Source organism: Poromitra crassiceps (assembly GCF_964638095.1).
Source record: "Poromitra crassiceps genome assembly, chromosome: 1".
Lineage (NCBI taxonomy): Eukaryota > Metazoa > Chordata > Actinopteri > Beryciformes > Melamphaidae > Poromitra > Poromitra crassiceps.
Window position 1 is genome coordinate 88,148,555 of NC_139623.1, and position 20,483 is coordinate 88,169,037.

General features: G+C 43.7%; 2 protein-coding genes across 2 annotated transcripts in view; one reads left to right on the forward strand and one right to left on the reverse strand.

Moving 5' to 3' along the window:
- Nucleotides 1-11,086, forward strand: part of alcama (activated leukocyte cell adhesion molecule a) — a 142,717-nt gene extending 131,631 nt beyond the window's left edge. Inside the window, exons 12-16 of the mRNA XM_083638985.1 lie at nt 3,002-3,131; nt 4,978-5,004; nt 6,584-6,698; nt 7,619-7,735; nt 8,896-11,086. Coding sequence (XP_083495111.1) covers nt 3,002-3,131; nt 4,978-5,004; nt 6,584-6,698; nt 7,619-7,703 — 357 coding nt within the window. The 3' untranslated portion in view covers nt 7,704-7,735; nt 8,896-11,086. The remainder of the gene's footprint in view (nt 1-3,001; nt 3,132-4,977; nt 5,005-6,583; nt 6,699-7,618; nt 7,736-8,895) is intronic.
- Nucleotides 11,087-19,748: 8,662 nt separating this feature from the next.
- The window catches only part of cblb (Cbl proto-oncogene B, E3 ubiquitin protein ligase), a gene marked incomplete at its 3' end in the record, with an annotated part of 107,095 nt that continues 106,360 nt past the window's right edge, over nt 19,749-20,483 (reverse strand). The window contains exon 19 of the mRNA XM_083646792.1: nt 19,749-20,011. Within this exon, the coding sequence (XP_083502918.1) occupies nt 19,749-20,011 (263 nt within the window). The remainder of the gene's footprint in view (nt 20,012-20,483) is intronic.

Sequence of the window (20,483 nt, forward strand, 5' to 3'; positions counted from 1 at the left end):
CAAGATCATCTGTGCCGATGGCACACCTGAGGGCGTGGCCCTGGAATTTGTGGATTCATACAAATACCTGGGTATCTGGCTGGACTCATCCCTTTCCTTCAATACACACATCAATAACCTTCAGACTAAAATCAAAGCAAGATTAGCTTTCCTCTTCCGCAATAAATCTTCCTTCACTCATCCGGCCAAACACACCCTCGTCAAGTTGACAATTCTTCCGATTTTAGATTACGGCGATATCATTTATAGAACAGCCTCAGCATCAGCCCTCAAAAAATTAGACACGCTTCACCATTCAGCTATCCGTTTCGCCACCAATGCACCCTTCCAGACTCACCACTGTGACCTCTACAACCTGGTAGACTGGCCCTCCCTTAAAACCCGACGATCCCTCCATTGGCACCACTTTATTTTTAAGTCCATACTAGGCAAGACACCACATTACCTCTCATCTCTCCTCCACATAGCAACAAACACCTATAGTACAAGATCAAGCGGGTACATCAAACTTTCTATCCCCAGCTCAACCGCTTATAGAACTGTCTTCGGCCGCACCTCCTTCCGTTTTGCAGCAGCATACGACTGGAATATTCTTCAGAGCACCCTCAAACTTGCAACCCTGACATCACTTTCCATTTTCAAACAGCAACTCCAACAGCTCTTTGTTGACCGCTGTGTCTGCTTCCCCCCCTCATAGTACCCCCCCTCCCCCTTCTCCCGTTACTACCCCCCCTTTCCCTCTCTACCCCCTCCCCCTTCTCCTTTTCCTACCCCCCCTTCTTCCCATCTCCCCCTCCCTCTTTACCCCTTCCCTCCCTCTACCCCCTTTCCCTTCTCCTTTCCTCCCTCCCCCCTCCCTTCTTCCCATCCCCCCTCCCTCTACCCCCTTCCCCTTTTCCTCCCCTCCCCCTCCCTTCTTCCCTCCCCCCTCCCTTTACCCCCTTTCCCCTTCTCCTTTCCTCCCTCCCTCCTCCCTTCTTCCCATCCCCCCTCCCTCCCTCTCTACCCCTCCCTCCATCTACCCCCTTCCCCCATCATGCTGTGTTTTGTTTGGTTTATCCTGTATTGTTTTGTCTTGTTGTGTTGTGCTACGTTGTACTGTGTTGTGTTGGTTCTACGTTGTGCTGTGTTGTGTTATGTTGAGTTTTGGCTCTATCCTATGTGATTGCTGTTATGTTTTATACCCTGTTTTATAATGCACTGTTTTTATCCTTTTTATCCTTAACATGACTTTTTTTGCAGCCCCTCTCCCTTACCCCACAGGCCGTCAGTGTAAATAAGAATTTGTTCTTAATGACTCGCCTGTCTAAATAAAGGTTAAATAAATAAATAAATAGGAAGCTAGCCGCCGTTAGCGTTACCTGTATCGTATCATGGGTTCGGATGGTGACCTGCATTATACATGGCTGTAGTAATGACAGCAATAAAGTTTGTTTCTATCTCTACCGTCCACAGACGTGAAGGGAGCGTGACTGAGGATACGTCAACACACAGGAGATGTGTGGATAGTTAGAGACAGGTGAAACTTTCTGACAGCTCCTCACAGCAAAGTCTGTTCACCTCATTTTTCTTTTTCTTTTGTTTATTATTACAGGCATTAACGGCAGCATACAAACGACAACTGTGTTTTTTTTTATTGCTGTCATCACCATCGCTATTTTGTAATGGAACAGAAACGACAATAAGGCTGTTACTAGTCAGATGCAGCGCTGTGTGCGTGCAGGACGGCATGTCAACAATATGGTGCCATCCAGGATTAGCGAATAAGGTCTATATAATATAATATACAAAACATCCTGGGAAATTTGATTGTGTTCAACTAAAGAGGCGACTAGGTGTGTGTTTAATTTTTATGCCTCAAATCAACAAGGAACGCCAGCACGCAATGAATGTCCTTTCAACGTTTTATTCCGCCATCGAGACCTTACACAACGGACGTTTCAGCCAACAGGCTTTCTTCAGCATTCAGGTCTGTTGGCTGAAACGTCCGTTGTGTAAGGTCTCGATGATGGAATAAAACCTTGACAGGACATTCATTGCGTGCTGGCGTTCCTTGTTGATTTGACTGTTACTTTTGTGCCGTGCACCTGAATCTTTATTCTTATTGGTGAGAGTGCTCACTACCTTTGCGAGCTCTGCTAGCAAGGAGTGTGTTTGGACTGTAATTTTTATGCCTCCCCCGGCGATAGCCAGGCTGGAGGCATTATGGTTTCCGGTTGTCCGACCATCCATCCGATGTTCGTTAACACGATATCTGAGGAACGCCTTGACAGAATTTCTTCCAATTTGGCTCAAACATTGACTTCGACTCAAAATGAACTGATTAGATTTTGGTGGTCAAAGGTAAAAGTTCAAGCTCGCTGTGACCTCACGAACGCCATTTCCAAGCTCGTTAACACAATATCTCAGGAATGCCTTGACGGAATTTCTTCCAACTTGGCTCCAACGTCGACTTGGACTCAGGGATGAACTGATTTGGGTGGTCAAAGGTCAAGGTTACTGTGACCTCATGAACACAATTTTCAAGATCGATAACACGATATCCCACTAACGCCTTGATGGAATTTATTCGAATTTGCCTCAAACGTCCATTTGGACTCAAGGATGAACTGATTCGATTTTGGTCATCAAAAGTCAAAGTTCAAGGTCACTGTGACCTCACAAACGCCATTCTCTAGCTTGTTAATGTGATATCTCAGTGAAATCTCACAGAATTTCTTCTAATTTGGCTCAAACGTCCACTTGGACTGAAGGGTGAACTGATTACATTTTGGTGGTCAAAGGTCAAGGTCACTGTGACCTCACAAACGCCATTTTCAATCTCGTTAACTCAATATCTCAGTAACGCCTTGACGGAATTTCTTCACATTTGGCTCAAACGTCAAATTCTGGACAGCCATGGATGTCGATTGCTCACTCACTTGTTGGCGGAGGCATATATCCACAGTGCGGTTGTTCTAGTTCCAAATAGTTCAAGTATATGTTTTTATTGTGCTTGCAGGAGGAGAGTTCCTACAGAAATGGCAAGGCCACCAATAAGCTCACGGTGACACCCAGGCTGAACCTGACTGTCACTTGCAGAGTCACCAACCGGCTGGGAGAAGACTCCATGAACATCAATGTTTCGTCCTGTAAGTTACTGCTCGTAAACACTGTGGCCAGCGTGTCTGATGAGCACTCTGTTTCGGGTGGAGCTATGTAGTTATCCTGCAGCTAGAAAGCTCTCGACAGGAAAATCATATGCCTTTCATATTGTTACATCACTTTGAGGTGTTAACATAGCTAGCCAAGCACTAATTACATTAATTGAAAATGAACCGAAAAACACTCTTAGTAGTTGCATAATTACCATCTAAGACCAAGCAAAAACCAACACAAAGCCTTCCTGCAGTTAAGGGCAATTCAACTTGATTGAGGTGAGCTATCCTCTTTTATGGTCCGCACATAAGATAAGACAACATATGATAAAACTGTAATGAGCTGTGTGGGGGGAAATTAGTTGCAGCAGCATATAGTAAGTGTATAACAAAGTGAATAGAATAAAATGAAACGGCACACACACTTAATGTGTGGCAAGATAACACAATTGAAATTTACCCCCGCTACAACATCTGATGCAGAAATATACGGATACGGTTGGATGAAAAGTATGAAAATATATGAATTACAGCAGTGGTACTCAACCTTTTCCCTACTCAAGAGCCACAAAGTCCCTTTCCTCCCATTATTTGTTCTTTGATTTTTATTTATTTATGTATTTTAAGTAGGACTTAAAAGAGCCACGACTACCCATAAAGGAGCCGCATGTGGCTCTAGAGCCTTGGGTTGACTTACTATCACTGAATTACAGCATCTGTGAGAATGGGCAAAATGAAGCGTTTGAAATATCCACTCGGGGTGAATGCTATTCTAATAAATGCTATTAGAATGTTAGCTTTTTATTGAGACACATTTCTCCGACGGCGATGGTGTCACCTTGGAAACAAACAAGACAACGTGGCATTGCAGAGCAAAGATGAAGCAAATACCACAGGGCATCCATTTGAAAGCCATAACTAAAACACATTCACATCAGGCAGCGGTCAGGAGCAGCGTTCCCTCTGAGGTAATAGTTTGCTGACCTACGTCTAATAATTGGTCACATCGACTGAATAATATCTAGTCAATCGCTGGTCTTTGCTCCACCTTGCCCCCTGGAAATTCAGTCAATATACGCGGGGCGGGGAAGTTCTACTACAGTATAATAGAGACACTACAACCCTTGAATGCGGAGAGACTTTTAAATTGGTGCTTGCTTTATCTTCGAACACACTGTATAATTCTGTGTTCACCTGTTTTCCTGATTACTTGGGGAATCACACAGCTACCGTGTGGAACTCATTGGACATTTAAATGTCTGCAGTGCACACCAATTAAACAGAGCACTGTGCCCACTATGGATGCGTTGGTTTGAAAAATACAGAAAAGACTCCCAAAGGCTAATGCTGAATGCAACGGCAGTGTCCTTTCATTTCATGCAGACATGCTGTGCCATTGATGTTTCTCCTCATCCCTTCTCTCTGTCTGTGATAATCCCTCTCTCTTTTGTCTCTCCTCACTATCTCCCTGGGCTTGGCTTGGATTTCTTGTTTCTTGTCGGGGTGCTAAACCTGTCTTGCCTTTCTCTTCTCCCTCGCCTCTAACAGCCACTGCCTGCTGCCATATGCTCTGAAAGCATAGTCAATTGTTGCTTTTAGGAGGTGCTGTGTCTTTTCCTCCTACCGAGGTTCAATTTGTTTGTAGCGAGGCACAAGCAGAAAACTTTGGATTTCATTTTGTCACATTGCGACTGGCTAGACTTTCTTTACTTTTGATCAGTGGAGAATAGTTTTGTTTGACTTCCTTTTTTCCTTTTCTTTTTTTAGACAAACAGTACAGTATGCTTTAGTTTGGCTTTTAATTTTTTATGATTTCTAATTTTATTATGTTTGATTTCAGTATTTAAGGAAGATACAGAGTTTAAAGGTAAGATTTTGATTTCCTTTGGCAAATGTTATAATAATTTGTATACTTTTTTAAGGGCCTCAATTGAACATTTGCTATAAAATGATGTGCTTACAGTAGGTGAAATCTATGTGGTATACTATAGTGTATGGTCATCCTGTTGGATTCTCTGATTACACACTGACTCCACTCGATATCAACTCATCATGTACAAACCAACCCATACAACATCAATTTACATTAGCACCATGCATCTCATCTCAGCTTTGCCATCTTTGTTATTTTCTAAAGACTGGGTTATTATAGTGGGCTTTCAAAAGCAGATTATACCGATTATTATAGGAATGCACCAAGTTGTGGGACCGTGACCCTTTGGTCAACGTGCACGTGCAGTGATGAGAACATAGATACCAAAATCATCCACATGTCCCCTATATGGTAGGCCATTGGTTCCAGTGCTTCATGCTAACACTTTAGCATACACTCTGTAGACTGATAGTAGGCACCTAGCATTATCCAAAGTAAGAAGACTTTACTGAACTTTGGACAGCTCCAAGGGACAGCAGTTGAAAATTAGTCATCTGGCTAACACTGGCCCATTTACAGTAATGTTCATTAATGTGCATTGTCCCTAAAACAAATAAATAAATAAACGTTAAGGTATAAAAGGTTGGAAGTAGTTTTTATGCCTCTGTGGGTTGTCCGTCCGTCTGTATGTACTGTATGTCCTTCCGATGTTCGTTAATGCGATATCTGAGGAACACCTTCATGGAATTTCTTCCAATTTGGCTCAAACATCCACTTGGACTCAAGGATGAACTGATTCGATTTTGGGCATCAAAGGTCAAAGTTCAAGGTCACTGTGACTTCATGAACGCCATTTTCTAGCTCGTTAATGCGATATCTTAGGAACGCCTTGACGGAATTTCTTCACATTTGGCTCAAAAGTCTTGACAGACATGGATGTTGACTGCTCACTTGTTGGTGGAGGTATCTATCTGCGGTGTGGTCGTTCTAGTTATTTAATGATGTGTAGATACATTTTAATGATGAAATATTAACTCAATACAGCTCGGTATAGCATTGAAACCATATCAGATTTGACCAATCTCATACACAAACTTAACACAGACTTAACCCTAACCCTCCTATAATTTAAGATGACATATTTATTTATCTTTAGAGCTGCTACACTGTCCCATTGTCTCACTTTTTGAGATAACGTTAATGGCTACAGTGCACTAAAGTGTTAGCATGGGGCCTACTATCACTCAACATAGTTTGTTATAGTGTTATACAATACTGGGGGCAGATATCTGTTCACAATACACAACAGGTTAGCTGATCAACGGCACAATCACCCATAAACTCTCTGTATTCCTGTAAGAGTGCTCTTTGGAAGTGTGTGTGTGTGTGTGTGTGTGTGTGTGTGTGTGTGTGTGTGTGTGTGTGTGTGTGTGTGTGTGTGTGTGTGTGTGTGTGTGTGTGTGTGTGTGTGTGTGTGTGTGTGTGCGTGCGTGCGTGCGTGCGTGCGTGCGTGCGTGCATGCGTGCGTGTGCATGCATGTGTGATAGCTGACCTGGTGCTGTCTGTTTCCCAGGGTCTAGTGAGGATGCAGAGGACCAGGCGAAGCTCATAGTGGGCATTGTGGCTGGACTCCTCATCGCTGCAGCAGTGGTGGGGCTCATCTACTGGCTCTACATGAAGAATTCAAGGTACACACACACACACACACACAGACACACACACACACACACACACAGGAACATCCACATTTCATTTACATCTGACTGTAAGTTCCTCGTATGCAGACGAACTTACAGTAACACAGTAACATCACTGTTTTTGTGTTTTTATGCCTCTGCCAGCAATAGCTGTGGCTGAAGGCATTATGTTTTTGGGTTGTCCGTCTGTCCCTCCGATGCCCGTTAGCGCGATATTTCAGGAACACCTCAAGGGAATTTCTTAAAATTTGTCTTGGAGAAACATCCACTTGGACTCACTGATGAACTGATCTAGGAGGTCAAAGGTCAAAGATCACTGGGACCTCATGCCCATCCGGTCCATCAAGGAAGGGTGCGGGGCTAGGTAAAAGTTACCCCGCTAGCCGGGCGCTTCTCGCTCATATTGAGCATTAGCGCCCGAGGACCCACTTAGCATTCCCCATAAGACCAGCGTTCCGCTCTCGTGGCTACTTCTTAAAAGATGATTTACCTGAGGCAGAAACTTGAAGTGAAGACCCTATCCGATGCGGAACATCCTCTTCTTCTGAATAGCAGAATGGGCGGCTTCCAACTTGTTGCATAACATCCACTTTTACATCTTTTATATCAAAAAGTCCTTAATGCAATACCATTCAGGAAGTATGGGGGGCAGTACGGACAGCGACACACTACTGCCCCCCAGCTGCAGCGCTTTTTGGGAGTGGCTGCCTTTTGCGCACCTCAGGGTGCTGGCACTCAGCAACAAAACTATATGGACACACGCCCTTAGCTAGCTCACCTTGCACCCCATACAGAGAAAAGAGAATGTGCCCCTTGCTGGATGAATGAAGTATATCAAACCACCCCAAAAATTATCTGTAGAAAGGTGGAAGGGAGATACGTCACTCTTAAATTCTTTGTATTCCATGCAGACAAGGAAGCTGGAAGACTGGAGAGAAGGAGATGGGAACGTCTGAGGAGAGCAAGAAGCTGGAGGAGAACAATCACACCGTCTAATACCGACCGGGCTGTACTCAGGGACGAAGAAGGTACACACGCGTGCACGCACACACGCACGCACACACACACACACACACACACACATACACATGCACACACACACACACACACACACACACATACACACGCACACGCGCACACACACGCACACACGCACGCACGCACGCATGCACGCATCGAAGAAGGGTAGGAGAGAGAGAGAAAACATCAAACTGTGTTCAATTTCAATTTGAGTGCGGCTGCTGCTGTGATGGACAAGTTTGGATGTTAGGGCCGAGTATTGAGATCCGGTTCCAATTTAGTCCCAGTTCCAATTCACCGGAATCAATAAGCGACCACACTAGTGCTTCCTCTTATCAATCAATAAGCATTTTGAACTGCTGGATGCTTCTCCAGTAGCTGTGCAACAACCTTCTTGAGCCTTCCAGTGTGCTGCAGATCGCAAAATAATGACGGAATTAAATGCTCCTCTCAGTCAAAACCAGGGGCAAAACACTGGAAGTTTGTAAGTCACACAGTGAAGTGGCTAGCAGCCTCCTTCTTTAAAACAAGAGGTTATAAAATCGTAAAAGTGATAACATTTCTCACATTGTGACTCCAAAAGTCCAATATTTATCTCATCATCTCCCAGATGTAGCGCACTCATTCTGCAATGCATCTTGAAGATGACAGGAGCGGAGCTTCATGTTGACCCTGGCATCATGATGCTGGCATCATTTATTTCCTTGTCTCTAACATGTTACAGCATGTGCACTCGGGCGAGCTAACAAGGCATGATCCACCGTGAGGCATGTGACTCCATGGGGCTTTTACCCACTACCGTAGAGTCTGCCAGCAGTCCATCGTGGTCATCACAATCTATTATTTATTTTAAATATTGGATTTTTCTTTTACAAATATTTATTTAAATATTTCAAAACATAAGTAAATACATAGTTATTGGCAAACTACTTCAAAATGTAAGTCAATAGTGTATATTGACTTACATTTCATATTTCAACACATAACACTCTTGCTTTATAGCCTGGTATAACATACGTACATTTAAATTATTTATAAATACTTAACATACTGTGTAGACATTACTTGAGTATGGGTGATTCATTTGAGATAGTGACAGCAGATGTCAAAACTTTACACAACGAAAGCTTGATGCTCACCTGTTTTTCTCTCTCTCTGGGGGAGGCAGCAGTTGAAAGCAGCCTCGCCACGCCGAAACGAAGACTCCCCATTGGCTGTCGACGCCCTCCATCAGGCTCGAGCCGCAAACACAATCAAGAGTAATTTCCTAGCAAACCCCGCCCACAGCCTGCTGTCCCACCCCGCCGTTAGCGGCCCGCACCCGGCCGCCTCGTGTTACCGTGTCATCTTCTTTTTGTGTTCCTGGTGAATGCTCTCTGTGTTTTTCCCCGTGAGGCTGTGCGCTGCGTTTTGGGTGCTCTTTTTGTTTTGTGTTAGGACATTTTTCTTTATTTTGTTTTGTTTTGTTTGTTTTTGCTCTTGAAATTTTCTTCAAAGAATGTAAAATCCTTGTACACTTTTAAAGGCCTGTGTAATAAATCATAATTATGCGTGTGCCCCAGCTGAGCATGCCATTTCTTTTGGATTATTATTTTTTGCCCTGTGTGGAAAAGCCTTCACTCGACTCTGTGCTCAGAGGAAAAAAAAAAAAAAAAAAAAAAAAACACTTCACTGCTGTTTCACCCTGCTGCCAAAACCGCCCTCAGATCTAACATTTATAGCCTTTAGCGACAGATTATTGAAGCTGTTGCACTTTCTCAATAAGATGACCTCCGCACCACTTAACCCCTCGACTACATTTCTTGGGTTTTTGAACACTGGCTAATTGATTGTCTGAATATCTGGCAATGGATTCCCCCAACAGTTTGAGTTGTAGATCTAGTCAGCAATTGGATGTGTACTATGAATGTTTTCTATACATGCAGTTCATTGTAACTGTCTGTGATCCCCCCCAAAAATGCAAACTTATCGTGTCTGAAATTGCATTTGTGTAGATAGGATGTCAACAAATGGAGCGTTATGCGACACCCACCAAGTAGTTGATTATTTCTGTAAATTACAGTCATTTTCCCCACTTGAACTTTACTATTATTCAGCATTAACATAAGACTGTCACTCACATTACTGGGAGGCTTTCCTTCCTTTTAGTTGCAAATAAACTGCAATGTGAAAAGGCAGTAAATGTTTTCAGGAATGTGCAACAACTTGGCAAACGGTAAAAAGAACATGCCGCTGCCATATATCCCCCCCCCCCCCCCCTTCCCCCCATATGAAAACAAACACTTAGATAGGCTTCGGTTATGACACTGTTTGATCGGTGCATCTGTGATTTAGACTGAAACTGCAGTCTTCACCTCTTCGCCTTCCTTTATTTCTAGAGTTCCTCTCCTGATGTAATGTTACCATACTTTATAGGTTAAGACCACAGATTGAAAGTAAATCAACATTTTTTGTGTTTTTTTATGATGCCAGGTCTGAATGTCCTGTTTTTGTGTGTATTTTTTCGATGTATTTATGTTCTGTGTGAAACCTACCAGGATGGTTGTGCTGCAGCATGCTAAGATCATCTTCTTTGAAGCCTCAGAAGGCGCGATTCAAGTGTTGAAAAGGTACTGTATGGTAGGAGAGTTACATAAGGCAATACAGTGTTTGTGCCTGTTGTTTTTGTTTTATTTTCGTTAAATGGTCTGAAGGATAACCCACGTTGGAGACAATGGTTGTGATTGGCAAGGTAGAGAAGGTGCATACAGATGGCAACCTGCTGGTCCCTTTGGTTCATCCCACAATGATGACTTGTTTTGGTGGGGCAACTGACTTGACAAAAAAAAAATCCAGTCAATCTCTAAGCTTGCACTCAGTGATTAATATGAATGAAAATGCCAGAACACTACATTACCACTACTGCTATTGCCGCATTCACATCATATCAGATTCATCACTACCACTTCTTCTGATATGATGTGAATTCAGCATTTCACACTGAGCAGGCTTAGCAGATTTATCTTGCATGTCAACCTAGCACCTTCAAGTCACATGCCTTGTTCCTCGCTGTTTTGGGCTCCACCAAATCTTCAAGAGCGGAGGATGACTGTCGGTTTGCGCTGTGGGATGGTCCCCAAAAGCCATTGGTTGACATCTTTGTGCACCACGCCCATTGTTTTCTCATGCCTTTTTGTTCCTTTTCAAATAATCAGGTCAGCAGTGAAACCAAAGAGGGCAAGATGAGAAGGCCATAGTAGTATTGTAAATATAGACTTTTGTTTTTGTACTGTTGTTGACAATAAAGTGTACATTTTGAAAAAACGGCAACAATGCTATCTGCAAGGGTTTTTGTCAATAAATAGTCCCTTTTCCTTCTATCCGATGACTGCACTTACTGTGTGTGTGATGTTACTGTTGTTCTGAGGGCCACTTGAGAGCTACATCAAAATCACAAATGGTCCCTGGAAACATTCCCAAATAAAATACTTTTCCTTGGCAACCACAAGTACATATTTTCTACATTCTATGCAAAAGATGTAGCTCTCAGTGGTCACTTGTGTAATTAATGTTCAGTAATTTAAAGGGGCGGCAAGTAGGGTTTTTACTTCCCCATAGCACAAAATGGACCGCAGTTATCTGCAAGTGGGGGCTGATCAATGCCAATGACTATGATTACTTTGCCAGGTGCTGACATTTGGAGTTTCAAGACACTCCCGATCTGTACGGTGATATATTAGCTCAGTTAGCTCTTCACCAGACCTTTCTGCTGCATCTGGGCTCTAATTAGCTAGCCTACTCCTCTGTATTATGACAATGTGACTTGGCCAGTGTAAGTGAAGAGGGCGGAAGCTGAGCCACACACTTGTGTAGGAGGAGATTAGCTCTATGGATGCTGTCTCCATTCCTCCTGCTGTTACAATACTTAATGCCCCTTTAATCCATGGATGCAGCTTTTTTTTTAATGCTTCAGGGTGTTTTACCGCTGCCTAAGCCCCCTTGCATCCTTCGCCTGCAACATGTCAGAATAAGCTATATCAAACTATTTCTGGAATATCATAAAATAAATGGATATTCTTTACAATGTTCTTCCTGTCTTTGAATCTTTCCATTTACAGAAATTTACAGATGAATCGTCTGGTCATGTTAAAAAAAATGGCAGCAAGATTTGTATTATGTGTCTGTGTGTCACACCAGAAATTCAGTTTGTGGTGTGACACATTTTTATTATAATCAAACAGAACAAATGTGAACGGTATCTAAATTGAGCATTGAAATAGTAGTTGTGAAAGGACAGGCCAACATCCTAAAGACTCAAACACTCAGTTGGACAGCTGAGGTTGTCGGTTCAATCCTGGATACAGTGTCAGTTTTGAAAACAAACATCCCATGTAAAGATTGAATATTTGATTAAAGGGTTCTAAATCTGTAAGACCCAGTAGCTCATTGTGTTTACATACATTCAGTACCTGGAAGTTTGTGGGTTTGTCAATGGTTTGAGCCTGAGTCAGTCAGTGAGTTTTGAGCTCTGGCAGCCAGAGAAAAGACTTAAAAGCGCTCAGAGAAGAGCTGTGAGCGTGAAGGGCACCTGGTGGTGTTTATTGTTTATTGTTTATTAGGATCCCCATTAGTTACAGCAAAGCTGCAGCTATTCTTCCTGGGGTCCGTCAACATTAAAAATAACAGTACAAAATATAACACAACAAAACAAAACAAGAAACGAAAAGAAAATATTCTGCTAATCAAGCAGAGACTTACTAATAAATAAAATAAAATCAAAAACAAAACAAGACAAAAGCATAAATTAAACAGTAGCACTATGACATTTTAAAATCTGTCTAAGGTCAACGTCAGACACAAAAGTCTGAAAAGAAGTCCACAGTCCCTTTATATGTAGCCAAATGATACATCTTATATAACAAGACTTCCACAACTGATCTCATTAGATACATACACATACATTCACTTACATACACTTGTCATTTATACTGATTAGAGAGATGTTGTTTAGCTAATAGTTTAAAAGTTATTTTGCTGTTAGTTTGTGTGATGTGCCTGGGAAACAGATTCCACTCATACATACCTCTGTACACAGCAGTTCTTTTACCTGAATTTGACTTCACAGTTGGCAATGTAAAATATCCTCCAACAGCATGTCTAGTACTGTATTCATGTTTATCAGCGCTGCAGCATAGCTCTTGGTACAACACATGGGGAGTCTTTGTTATGGACACATTTCTAATAAATAATAACAATGAACAAAGTAATCTGTCACTAACCATTAACCATCCAAGATTCAAATGCATTTTAATAACACTTGTCATCAAATTACAACCAAGAACAATGCGCGCTGCTCTATTTTGTGTTTTTTGTAGCTTTGCAATCATGTCTGCAGTTGCATTTGACCAAACCACCGGGCAGTAGTCAAGATTTGATATAATTAAGGCTTGAATTAGTTGCTTTGGGAGTAAGGCATGCCCTATGTCGTCTTATGACAGAAATACCATTTCCCATTTTATTAACTATTTTATTTATATGCGTTTTCCATGTTAATTTTTCATCAATGACTACTCCCAGCAGCTTGGTCTCCTGCACCTGCTTGACACTGACCTTATTCATTTTAAGATTTAATTGTGGGTTGTTCCCGATGTTGAAATTTGAACCTAATATAATGGAGTTTGTTTTTGACACGTTCAGAACAAATTTATTACAATTTACCCAGTCTTCAACTGCTCTTAACTCCTCCATTAAGACTATGTTTATCTCACTGGCTGTAAATGCAGAGGCATATATGGTGGAATCATCAGCATACATACCTACACTGGCTCTGTTCAAAATTTGTGGCAGATCATTTGTAAAAATAGTGAACAATAGTGGACCCAAGCAACTTCCCTGTGGCACCCCACAGCTCGCACCTCAGAGAAAGAATCATTGTAAAAAACTGTTTGTTGTGTGATGGAGTCACGCATTGTCTCGTGTGAGAACGTGCAGACCCTGGTTCCATTCCTTCTCCACTGCCAGTAACTGGATCAACTGTTCTCACTGCGGTGGGTGAAGGGGGTGATGGTCCTCAGAGAGCTAAAGGAGGTGGTTATGAAGGACGAAGCCCCGCCCAGCTGAAAGTGTACTAACGTGAAGTTGATGTTTTAAAATATTGGAAGTGTTTGTCATTGCATTCCATTATAGTGTCATTTGTAGCATTTCTAGTATAATGTACTTGCATTGCACCCTGCCTTCAGAGACCCTAGACTATACGAAGACTGACTGTATAGACAGTATATTGCCCTGCAGTCAGGTTAAAGACATAGTAATAGCATCTTAACAAGAACACTTCTCCTGATCAGGGATCGAACCAACACTCAAACTGTCAGGCAGTGAAGATAAACCAGCTGTTTATTCTGCCGAGCTACTTCTGAGTTGACATGAGCTCACCTTCATCATATTATTTCTACAAGGCTTCACACTGACAACAATAACATGAGTGAGAGGCTCCGAACCAGCAACCTTCCGTATGACAAGCTTATGTCTCTCTGAGCTATAGCCAAAGACTTCCTCCAGCTTAACTGTTAATAAGTGCATAGTTAACTGCTAATAAGGTGATAACAAACTATTTATTAGGCTTAATAAAGTAACAAAATCAGCTAGTAAAGGTGGTTATAAAGTGCTTATAAATGTCTTATAAGCTATCAAGAAATATGTTTAAAATGCGATTATTAACACTTATATAGTATTATTAACATAACAATAGTGTTAATAAGCACCTTATAAGAGCCTTATTACCTATTAATTAACGCTTATTAATAGAACCTTAATATAAAGCGTTACCAAACTTTTTTTTTTAATTACTAAGAGATTACTCTTGTTACTTTGGAAAATGCTCATAGCCTGCAATCACTCACAGTGTGCTATACCGAGGACGTGTGGATCATTTCAGTGTCTATGTTCTCACACCCAGAAACGTTCCCCCTTAACTCCAATTTGTCAAAGAGCAGGTTGTTTCTAGCTGTCTCATGGGGAGTGTTTGAAGTCAGGTTGTCTCTAGCTGTCTCATGGGGAGTGTTTGAAGTCACGGTTATTGATGACATTTTGCTGCCTTGCTGTTGTATTACTGGAAGTGGAACCACAATTGACTCTTTAGAAGCCTCTAGTTCAATGTAATGCACTCATTCTATGCAGTAACAGTGAAAATGTTAGCAAACAATTGACCCATGGTGCCCACAGCAAAATGGCACACACTCACGCATGCACGCAAATCGTAAAAAAAAAAGAAGTAATTAACTCTCCAGGAACTCTCCAGCCTTGGTCTACTGAAAGTGGAAGATCGAGTTGAATTCCTCAAACTAAATCATGTTCATAAAATATTCAACGACAGAAATGCCCCCTACCTATCAATTAACTTCCTTCAAGTCTCGAGTGCTCATCAGTACAACACCAGAGGCAGCTCCTCTAACTTTGTTGTCCCTCCAGTGAAGGGGGTTGGAGCATCGACCTTCCACTTCAGTGCCATCAAAGAATGGAATGCTCTCCCAGAGAATCTCAAAACCCAAAAAGACAAAAATAATTTTAAAACCAATCTTAAATCTTAAATCTTTTCTCTCTAGCCGTGCTCTCAAAAGAGAAAACAGGATTATTTGAATCTCTTAAATTCTTTGCTTTAGTGTTTTATCTGTCAAATGTCTTGTTCGGTCTAGTTTCTGTTCCTTACTGGACCCCATCGGAAATAAGCAGGACTTTCCCAGCTTAATGTGCTATCCAGGCATTCATCCGTTAGTTTTTTGTATGATGTATTTAATGTTTGATGTATATATGTATTGTAATTGCTTTGAATGCCAAATAAACCAAACCAAACCAAACCAAACCAAATTACTTTTTTTATTTACTTATCCATGAAAATAACATATCAAGAAAAAGGCATTAATAATGTATAAATTAATTGCACATTACTCTATGCTTTACATATTTATTAACACAGTATTTGTCACCGAACCACATTAATAAGAAAATGGAATTAGAAAATAACAACTGCCCTTTGCAACGTAAGGCCACTTACCCCCTTCACAAGGGAGTCCAATGGAATTGCCGATTCTGAGCTCAGAGACTTTCAAGTTTGAGGAAAATAGAAAAAAGAAGAAGGAAAAAACAGACCAGTGCAAAATTAAGATTAGAGTTAAAGGGGAATACCACTGAATTTCTGCTTTGACATGCCGTTCCTACGCTTTCAAAGGGCTTTGGTCTGCCAGAACACACACATCTGTGATGTTACACTCCATGAGTTGGAAAAAGTGAAGACGGTATTGAAGATGGTGCACTGTCTGCTTCAGAGCGGATAGCACCACTGCAATCTGGGAACCCAGAGTCTATCAGTCTGACGATATGCCTCTGGGACAGGCGGCCGATATGTTGGGGTTTCTGCTGTAGAGCAGACGTCCCGCCCCTTCTGTCATTATTTCCAGCCCGACGACGTCTCATATGCAGCTATTTATTATTATTATTATTAGCCGAAATGTCATCTGGACCTATTCGATCAGTTCCAACTACATTCTCGTGTCAATTGGACTGTAAACAATAACTGCTGCGCACGAAAATGGAAGTGTTGGCGTGGACATCCACTACTATACATCCACTACTATACATCACTACTATACAGCAGAAACCCCGGAATATGGGCCGTCTGTCCCAGAGTCATATTAGTCGTCAGACTGATACTCTGGGTGCCCAGATTGGCACCACTGTAACGCAAACCTCATTTGGATGTACAAAATCTAGAGTCTAGTCAGAATTTCCATCTCCAATTGTCAAGGGAGCCGATAAATCTCCTGAGCTGATGACTCGCCATTATTTAAGCTCTTAATTATATGCCTTTTTTAAATGTATGCTTCTGTTTTGTTGACACATTTATGGCCATGCCGCGTTTTCCGAATCTGCATTTGCACGGCGGATGATAAGGCAAGGCAGAGCAGAGCCGTGCTTCTCTGACGTCTCCCTTTCAGACTGACTGTCGGGCCTTAAGAGCGAAAGGCCTAACTGCTTAATGACAGTTCCTTTAAAGTGCTGCTCGAAGAAGGAAGGGGGGGACGAGGGACGGGAGGGCGGGAGTGGATTTGAGGTTTGAACACGGTCTAAACCCTGTCCCATCTACAGCTCACTACCCTGTCCCATCTACAGCTCACTACCCTGTCCCATCTACAGCTCACTACCCTGTCCCATCTACAGCTCACTACCCTGTCCCATCTACAGCTCACTACCCTGTCCCATCTACAGCTCACTACCCTGTCCCATCTACAGCTCACTACCCTGTCCCATCTACAGCTCACTACCCTGTCCCATCTACAGCTCACTACCCTGTCCCATCTACAGCTCGCTACCCTGTCCCATCTACAGCTCGCTACCCTGTCCCATCCACATCTCACTGTGGGCTGTAAGAGCACTTAGCTGCAGAGTGTCCCGTCAAACAGCGTCGCTTCTTTCCCATGGTGCGCCGCAAAAATTCACACAGCATTACAGTAACATTTTGATGTCAGCAAACAACATGGCAGTGAACAGTAGGGCTACTTAATACTACGACTGGGATCATCATTCCACTCCCCTGCGTTTGAAGTAGCCCATACCTTCCAACATTACTGTGTAGACTGTGAAAAAGAGGGAAATTTTCTGGGGTATCGGGAAAAGCACCCCCACCCCCCACTTCCAGATTTTCATTCAGATATCTAGAGGTGAGAGGTCAAGGGACACCTCGCCAAAATCTAGTCTAACTTTGGAGCGTTATTTAGGCCCCTTCCCGACAAGCTAGCATGATATGGTTGATGGTTGGTCACTTCACTTTGGCTTTAAAAGTAATCCCACTACACCCTCTGAAATACAGTAATGGGAGAAATTACCAATCAGTCTGATGCTAGACTGTTACACCCTGGGAGGCCAGGCACAGATCTACCAACAGTCTGAGTCCTACTCCCAAACAAGGGGAGACAGTCTGGGATATTCTGCTGTGTCCAATAAAGGTATAGATGCAGTCAGCGGGAAAGAAGTCAAAGTGATTCCAGATTGCAGAGGTATAAGGCAGGGTTCCCACAGCTCCTTGAAATCATTGAAAGTTTGTGAATTTGAGGGCGGAGGGGGTCAAGGCCTTGAACATTTTCCATCACTGTAGCACAGCACAATTGAGAAGTGTTCACACATTCAAGCCTCTCCTTTTAACTGTTGTCTGTGAGTTTTTGTGAGTAATTACCGTAACTTTGATCTGTGTCTCAAACTGCCATGTTGGGTCCTTGAATTCAAAGACAATAGGTCTGGAAAGTCCTTGAATGTGATGTTTAATAATGTGTGGGAACCCTGGTAAGGGGGTGTAAGTCTCGCTCGTACTCCACACTGAGCGTTGCACTGGTGCATAAATGGAGACACACAGAGCTCCACTCTGTCCGATTCTATTGTGTCTGAGAGGGCCTTGAGACAGATTGGTCAACCATGCGGGGACAGGACCACAGCGTTTTGGCTAGATTATGGCTATGTGTGATTCACAGGGAGACGGTGTGGCACTGCGAGGACCGGAGGGCACGTGGTCTCAGGCGCCGTCTGGCTCAGTGATATTATATAATACAGATCAGCCCTCCCGTCATCATCATTTAAATGCTTGATTTGAGATGCAGGCACGCACGTGTACACATGGGCAATTTGCCGGATCGCCTCTCTGCCTTTTTGGCACATAGAAACTCAAAATTGAAATATCAATATTTCCGCGTCGTAATCACTTAAGGCCAGAGCCAGGCCGGAGAGGGACGGGGAGGGTCGACAGCGCGTTGCTGCTCACTCATCCAGAACAAATACATTCATAGGGCTTCAGATGAAGGAAGTAATTAAACCTACAAAATAAAAGCCCCCCAACCGCTTAATCCACTGGTCTAGGAGCAGAAACAAAGGCTCAAACACTCCCACACGCACACACACCCCTCCTCCCTCTCCCACTGTTGCTCTTCTTGTCCAAATAAGATAGCAAGTCTTAAGGAGACCGCTCCTCTGGAGAGACCACTCTCCTCTGGAGTGGTCGTATAGTTTCCTCCTGGTCCGGGGGAGACAAGTGAATCAATAAGGCCTTCCTCTGCCTCTCGTCTCCACACTCCCAGCTCACCAGACCTTGTTAAGACCAACAAGTCAGCCTCTCTGGGCAAACAGCGGGCTGTTCTGTAATGGGGGAGGATATATACAAGGCGGAGGGGAGGAGGATGAAAGGGGGAGGGATTGACAGACAGTAAACAGGACCGAAGGAAGGAGAGAGAAAGGAAAGACTTCAAGAACGGTGGAGTCTGGCTCCCCCCGCTGGCTGTAAATTAATATTACCGCACATGTATGCATCACTGGACATTGCGGTTAAGAGCTGCAAATGTCTTGTTCTCATTGGAAGAGGCTTCAAACCAAAGTGTACAGGGAAGTGAGAGGGAACAGTAGCAGCAGTAGCAGGGTTGGGACTTCAAACACACGCGCATATGCTGGCCAGGCGGACACACAGGCGTTTTGGAAACCAGGGGCCAGCACCGGCACAGGGGGCCAGCACTGGCACAGGGGCCAGCACCGGCACAGCACAGGCACAGCACCGGCACAGCACAGGCACAGCACCGGCACAGGGGCCAGCACAGCACCAGCACAGGGGCCAGCACCGGCACAGGGGCCAGCACCGGCACAGCACCGGCACAGGGGCCAGCACCAGCACCGGCACAGGGGCCAGCACAGCACCGGCACAGCACCGGCACAGCACCGGCACAGGGGCCAGCACCGGCACAGCACCGGCACAGGGGCCAGCACCGGCACAGCACCGGCACAGGGGCCAGCACCGGCACAGCCCACTGTAAACAACAAGCTTGTTTTCACAGGTTTCCTCGTCGTTCACAGAGAGTCGTCTCCCTCGTCGTGTCTCTCTGTGTTCCGTCGCGGTTTGGTTCGCTCTTAGTCACATCTGTTGTGTTCTCTCAGCAGTCCAAGGCCAAGCAGATTGAAGAAGCCCTTTTCTGTTTTGTTTTCAGTTCATTCAATTGTTTTGCCGCCTCTACGCAACTAGAGGTGGAGCCTGGGCGCCACCAGGGCGAACTCACGCAGGATGTTCCGCGCCACGTCCACTTTGTTCTGGGCGATCATCAGCGCCCGCTTGACGTCCTCAAAGGAGTAGCCCTCGCCCATCAGCTTGGCAATCTTGGCATCCACGCTCTCGCAGGCCGCAGCCAGCCCGTGGGGTTTCCCCCCCGCTTGGATGTCCGGCGGGATCTTCCTGGGCAGCGGCTTGGGCGGCCTGGCGGGGGCCTGCAGGCAGTCCTTCGACACTGAAAAAATAGAATCAAAATACCTTAGGACAGTTTCCCACTCATTAAAAAACAAACGTAATATTAAGTTTTCATTAATTAATTACTGAGTATGAAGATTTCACGATACTGGACTCTGATTGGCCGACAGCAGCAGCTCTATTTCAAATCAGCTTTCCAGTGCAAATGCTGCAAACTGGCCTGATTGAAAAAATGTCAGTGATTCTTTAGTGAGGGAGCCAATCATGTGCAGTTGTGATGTGTTTGATGGAGTTCATAACAGCCTGTTAAAAAGGACATCATTAAAAAATGCTTTAACTTATAACTATAATATACATTCAGGCGGTGTCAACCCCTGCAGCACATCTGAACAGACATCTACTGTATGTACCTGCTCCACAATCCACAATGCTGTAGTGTAGAGCCACAGCATCTTCCACTGGTCAGCCCATTGAGATATATGGGGGGTTTTCCCCCACCGTCCTACTGTTTG